This window comes from Primulina eburnea, chromosome 12, assembly GCF_022965805.1.
Source record: "Primulina eburnea isolate SZY01 chromosome 12, ASM2296580v1, whole genome shotgun sequence".
Classification (NCBI taxonomy): Eukaryota; Viridiplantae; Streptophyta; class Magnoliopsida; order Lamiales; family Gesneriaceae; genus Primulina; species Primulina eburnea.
Window position 1 is genome coordinate 29,747,866 of NC_133112.1, and position 6,266 is coordinate 29,754,131.

A 6,266-nucleotide genomic window follows, 5' to 3' on the forward strand; every position below is an offset into this window, starting at 1 on the left:
GTCGTAAACTTATTTTTACCAACTTTTGAAATATACAAACCAAATGACAAAGTTGAAAATTCATAATGAAAAACTTTATCTAGTTCACACTTTTTCAATATATATAATATAATCACACACACATATTCTTAGTCCTGCAAGGTTGCTTTATGTTAACTTCTATTTCGTCACAGTGCTGATATAACAACAGAAAAATGACAAGTTGTCAGACTACATCAGCGTTTTGGAAAAATAGGACTAAAAATCAATAAAAAAGAAACAAAATTATATTATTAAGACTCAAATTTTGACAAATTATATAAAGAAAACAGAAAACGTGACGAATTATATGACAAATTTGGTTATTTTTTGTATTTTCAATCATAATTTTTATTCTCCTAAACATACAAAATCTCCTCTAGACAGTTTAATAAAATTTGAAAAAATGGTCATATTTGTAAAATATAATTTAAATAACTGCTTATATTAGATTGGGTCGTTGGCTTAACATGAGATAGCTATCATGCTTCATACTATTATTCATTTGAAGATATTTGATTTTTTTTTTATCTTTTCTTGATGATTTTACTACGTCAAATTACGAATTTTAATAATACCTTATGCTAAAAATTACACTGAATTTAATGGAATTCATTTTACAAAGATGACTCTTTTTTTTCTCTTTTTATTTTACAGTGTGTTTGGCAACCAGGATTTGAGAGGATTTCGTGGGATTTGAAATTGGATTTGGAATTGGATTTGGAATCATATAAACATAACGTGGGATTTGGAATCATATAAACATAAGTAACTAAAAAAAAGTTTAGAAATTAATAATTCTTCTCTATTATTTGTATTTTTAAATTCAAAAATTAATTATTATTTATTAATCATAGTGCACATAAAATAATAATTAAAAAATCATCAAACAACTTCAAACTTTAACATGAAATTAATTATTAAACGTAAAAAGAGGTTTTGATAATTACTATAATTTTTATTATATTAATCAGTAAATAACACAAGAAACTTATAAAATTTAAGCGAAATCTTTCTACTTATAAAAAAAGTTAATAGGAAAAAAAGTTTAACCATTTAGAAACTTTTGGTGGAGAATGATGTGTTAGATAAAAAAGTAATTTTATGTTTTTAAAATCCAAATCCCACCGAATATTATCAAATATGATGGGATTTGGATATACTTGTTGAAATCCCAAGTAAATCCTAATCCTTTTTTTTTTTTAACATCTTGCCTTGAAATCCAAATCCCATGAAATCTTCCCAAATCCTGGTTGCCAAACACATTGTTAGCATTCACATAGAACATACGTGTGAATTTGAAATTATGGAGTCATAAGTGGATTCTTTTTCAATGGGAAACATTTGGGCATTTTTTTTTATAACTGGAAATATTTAGTTTGTATCGTTCCATTCAATTCCCTCGAAAAAGAATTCAGTTTATTCGGTTTGCAACTTAGATTTCTTTATATCTAGGAAATGACTCGACTCTCGGTTTGGATTTGGATTTTGATACATTCTGTGTGGTTCAATTAACCAAAACATAGTCAAATCATCGTAGCCACATATTGTACCGATCGAGCAATAATTTAGGTTAGTCTTTTGCCCGAGAAAACAAACGCAAGTCATTGAACTAATCCATCCTTTCTTCTTTTAAAGTAGGATAAGATGCTCTTGGTTTCATTTAACGTAACAGCATTAGTACGAAACACGACTCAGTGACATTGAGATACATGTGGACTCTTGGAAGTCTGGATTAGTAAAGAAAATCGACGGCGAGTTGTGAGAGTTGTTTGAATTTATTTGTAAAAAGTGTTATAATGCTGAGTAATAACGAATACGAAGTAGTTGATGTAATCGTGCTTGTGCGAGCATGCGACCCAAAGCGTAGTATTGTTTGGCTCACCGAGAAAAGTGGAAACAGTAGGTATAGTGCGCTGCTTTTTCAAGTGTTACTCTTGTTACGGTAGCTTCTGGAATTATGTACGATCAATCCACTATCGCCACAATATATATCCACCACCATTTGTCCCTTTGTTTCTTGCTAATGGATATTCGAAGAGCTGCTCGATTTGTAGTGTAAATGTAAACGGGGCCTATGGGGCGTGAAAGTTCGCTCCTATTCCCTCATCCTGATAGATATTTGGCTATTGGTCCTTTGGCCTTATTCCTTCCTACCCAGTGGTCGTGGAGATTGATTCGTTGGAAGAAACAATGGATATGACGCACGTTCTCATTGTTTTGGTACCGTTCGACTATGTTTTAATTTGGTTCAGTTCTGTCAATCTTGCTGCGGGCTTAGTTTCCTTTTGCCTATTTGATATTCTTCTTCCAAAGGCCACAAATTAATGGTGATTGATTCTTGCGGGATAGAGTGAATTAAACTCAAAGAAAACAATGGTTGACATGAAATTAAAAAAGAACTGATCATACGAAAGAAGGTACATAGGGCTGCTGGCCTCACGGGCTCAACTCTTTGCAGCGATATTCATTTAGGACGTGGGCTGTGTTACAATGGGATGTCTTCAAGATCTCTGAAAATGGAGTAAGAATTGCAAATTTGAAGTTCGGTCACGATTTCTCGAAGATCCATAGCTTCCTCCTTTAGCTTCACATTTTCTTGAAGAACTTTATCATGACTTTCAGACACAAGGTTCAATTTATCCACAAGATTGTGATTTTCAGTTCTGAGGAGAAGAATTTGGGACCAAAGTTCGTCGAGGTGCCGCTGTTTGCGCATTCTTGATCGTCTGGCAGATTCCCTATTTGATATCATTCTTCTCCTCTTTCTTTCATCAAAGATGCTGCTGCTGCTGAACTGGTTTTCATCAGCATCATCAGAGGTTGAGTTATTGCTGACGGATGAAGAGTTCGGGACGAGTTCTTGCATCGGGAGAGACGTTTGATGATTCTGGAAGCGGGTTAAGAATTTGTTGAAGTGATGATCAAATGGTGTTAAGTTGGTGTGCATTGCCAAGTGGAAGTTTGAAGAGTTTTCATGAGCCAAAAGATCCATTTCTTGAATCTTGAAAAGTTTTTTCTTTTTCTAAGCTTATTTTGTGGGTGAGGTTGTGTGAAGAGTGGAGGGAATTTATAGGGGAAGCTTTGTTGTATGAGACAAGAAAACTTATATATGATTTTTTTTCCCTTATAAAAAAAAAAAAAACCATTTAGAAGACATGAAATCTACCAAATTAATGAAATTAAAATATCTAGAGGTCTAGATCAATACTTCTTTAAAGACATCAAGTACAAGAACATAAATAAAACAAACCAAATTTTGGCAAAAACTTGTATGAGACGATCTCACGGGTCGTATTTGTGAGACGGATCTCTTATTTGGGTCACCCATGAAAAAATATTACTTTTTATACTAAGAGTATTATTTTTTATTGTGAATATGGGTAGGGTTGACCCGTCTCACAGATTATGATCCATGAGACGGTCTCACATGAGACTCACTCCCAAATTTTTGTATTCTTACGGAAGTTATGATCGAAATAGAGTTTAGAGATGATAAATAAACTCTTTTAAAATATTTGATAAAAAAACGAGTTGTCTTTGGGTAGATTTGATGTTATATGTGGGGGCACTGCCCTCACATGGTTTGGATGGACAAGATTCACACACATATGTGATTTTAAAAAATTTACTGGACCCCATGTATGTGTGGCTAAATTTGTACCCTTGATTGTATCATGGGGTAGTGCCCCTACATGTAAGATGAAATGAACCTTGTCTTTGATAGTTTTTAAAGCTGTTAAGACAATTTCTTGAACGCTAGATATCACTAGATCACTAAAAATAAAACAAGTGTAGAAACTATCCAGCTAACTAGTGATAATATATATACAGATAATGTAAGCCGCATTTAATAAAAGTCTATAAATAAAAAGACCAAATATGCAGTTTTTGCCTCATAAAAAAATATCACGACCAACCAAGTATGTTTTATGATTGGTGATGAAATCTAAGGTCAAGTGTACCTAAATTCAGATTAATAAATAATTACACTATTTTATGCATGAATTGAGTCGATGTGTTCAAATTGGAGTCGTAGTAGTCTTTTTAAACCTCAACTTGTACAAACCATGTGTGAAAATATTTTATAATTTATAAGCTAGACCTTTAATTTCACCCAATTGGATAATTATAATTTTAAAATCAGATAAGCATGATTTTTTTTAATAGATTAGTAAGCAAGATATACATAATAATTTTATTATTTCTAAAATTCAATCACGAAGTAAAAGTTAATTATATAGAATTATATTAATTAAAAAATTTCTGCGGATAATGCCCATGGTTCCACCCATATTTTTAGGCTGATTAATGAAATGATATTAAAGCAAATTATGTACTTAAATTATACAATACGCATCTCGTTTTCTTTTAATTTTTTATTTTATAATATTATATTTTAATTCATGATTAAATATAAATAAAAAAATAAATTTTGAGGGTGATGGTCACTCTTTCTTCTTTTTCTTTTTCTTTTTCTTCTTCCATTTTTCATGTAATTTCAAAGGTTGACTTACTATAAAAATAGTTATCATTTTCTTGATACTTTCTATTAACATGACCTAATTAAGAATGCACACATTAACAAAAATGTTTGCTAGGATGTCTTTAATCTTAAGGTTTAGCCAAATTTTTTTTCACTAAAAGAAGAAAGAATTTGTAATGGTAGTTTGGTCATTTGGGAAGTAAAATCCCCTTCAACTACAAACAATTTTTTTTTTTTTAAAAAAAAAAACATAAAAAAATAAAGGCTGCAATAGAATGTGTACCTCTACTTTATTCATGCTCCCACTTTCTTCTGTTTATTGGCAACATTACATTGGTGAGACTTCATTTGTAAAATAGCTAGTGGAAAATAAAAGAATGTAAGATAACTTAAATATAAGCATCAATTCTAACTTGAACGTACTTGTCTTGTATATCATTGAACTTTGAATTTTTAATGGATTAAACAAGTGAAAGAAATAATTTCTTATACCTTTACTTTTTACATATGAAGAGATTTTACTTATTGTGAGGTTAAGTTATTATAAATATGATTAATTAACAAACAATATTCATTAACTTAAAATCACAGTGGAAAATGGCTCAAAAATACTTTAAAATATACCTCATGGCTATAAAAATTTCGACATTATCTTCCCATAAATAGAAAATACAAAAATTTAAACTATATGTAAAAGAAAAAGGACTCAAGGGATGACGTTGCTGTATTCACAAACAATCATACATATGTTTCGATCAGGCACAAATCAACAATTTCACAAGTAACAGTTCAAATAAGTCGACATGGCTCTAAACAGCATAAACCAAATACAAAAAAAGATCAAATCCAAATCATCATACATATATACGGTGCATCTCTCAGGGAAATAAAATATGGCATTAACACACTATAAAGACTCAAAAAAAAATACATGTAGATAGCTGAGAGACTCCAAACCCACATGACTAAAGCACAACAACCTCAATCACGAGCTCCACTAGCGGACTTTCTGTCTGGTGTTGCAAAACTACTCGGATGACCTGTGATGATACCCAAAGCAACAACAACAGCCCTCCAGTAAAAATATTGAGGTAAGTGCTCTGGTATAAAAGAGTTAAACAACAACAACAATAATCATAAAGCATGCATAAAAATATATAAAAATATATATGCAATGTATGAACAAAGCTCAATAATAACGGAGAAAATGAAGCCAATAAACAGTATGATAATAACATGAATATTGCTCCAACAACAACGTACAGGAGAATTACACGTTGATAAATATAAAAAATTGTATATTAATTAAATGTTTTATAATATAAATTTATAGTTTTTGTTTTATTAAATGTTTACATATTATATGTTTTATAATAAATTGTATAAAATATAAGTTGTTGTGTGATTATAAATGTTAGGATCGAGAAAGAGTTAAGAGGGGGGGGGGGGGGGGGGGGTTTAATGAACTCTTTCACATTTTCTTATTTAAAATGTATTTTCAACCGTTTTTAGGCGGTTCGAAAAACTCCTTTCTCAAACGGTCGAAAGAGGTGAACCACTAAAGTGTGCGGAAGACGGTTCACTTCCTTTTGACAGATATTTCTTAAAGATTTGACAATCTAAACAACAAGTATATGAATAACAGATAACAGTTTGCACAAGATAAGAGACACAGTATTTTTATGGATGTTCGGAGATTGAATACTCCTACGTCACCCCTTCTTCCTTTGGTAGGAAGGATTCCACTAAAAGACTTTGACTT

At 31.1% G+C, this 6,266-nt stretch overlaps 1 protein-coding gene across 1 annotated transcript; it reads right to left on the minus strand.

Moving 5' to 3' along the window:
* Nucleotides 1-2,506: 2,506 nt before the first annotated feature.
* LOC140806765 (basic leucine zipper 43-like) lies at nucleotides 2,507-3,013 on the minus strand. The gene has a single exon (XM_073163301.1). The coding sequence runs from the start codon at nucleotides 3,011-3,013 to the stop codon at nucleotides 2,507-2,509; it is 507 nt and encodes a 168-aa protein (XP_073019402.1).
* Between the last annotated feature and the right edge of the window lie 3,253 nt (nucleotides 3,014-6,266).

Bases quoted from the DNA above. Each gene is read 5' to 3' on its own strand.
- LOC140806765 (XM_073163301.1), bottom strand. From the start codon at position 3,013: ATGGATCTTTTGGCTCATGAAAACTCTTCAAACTTCCACTTGGCAATG.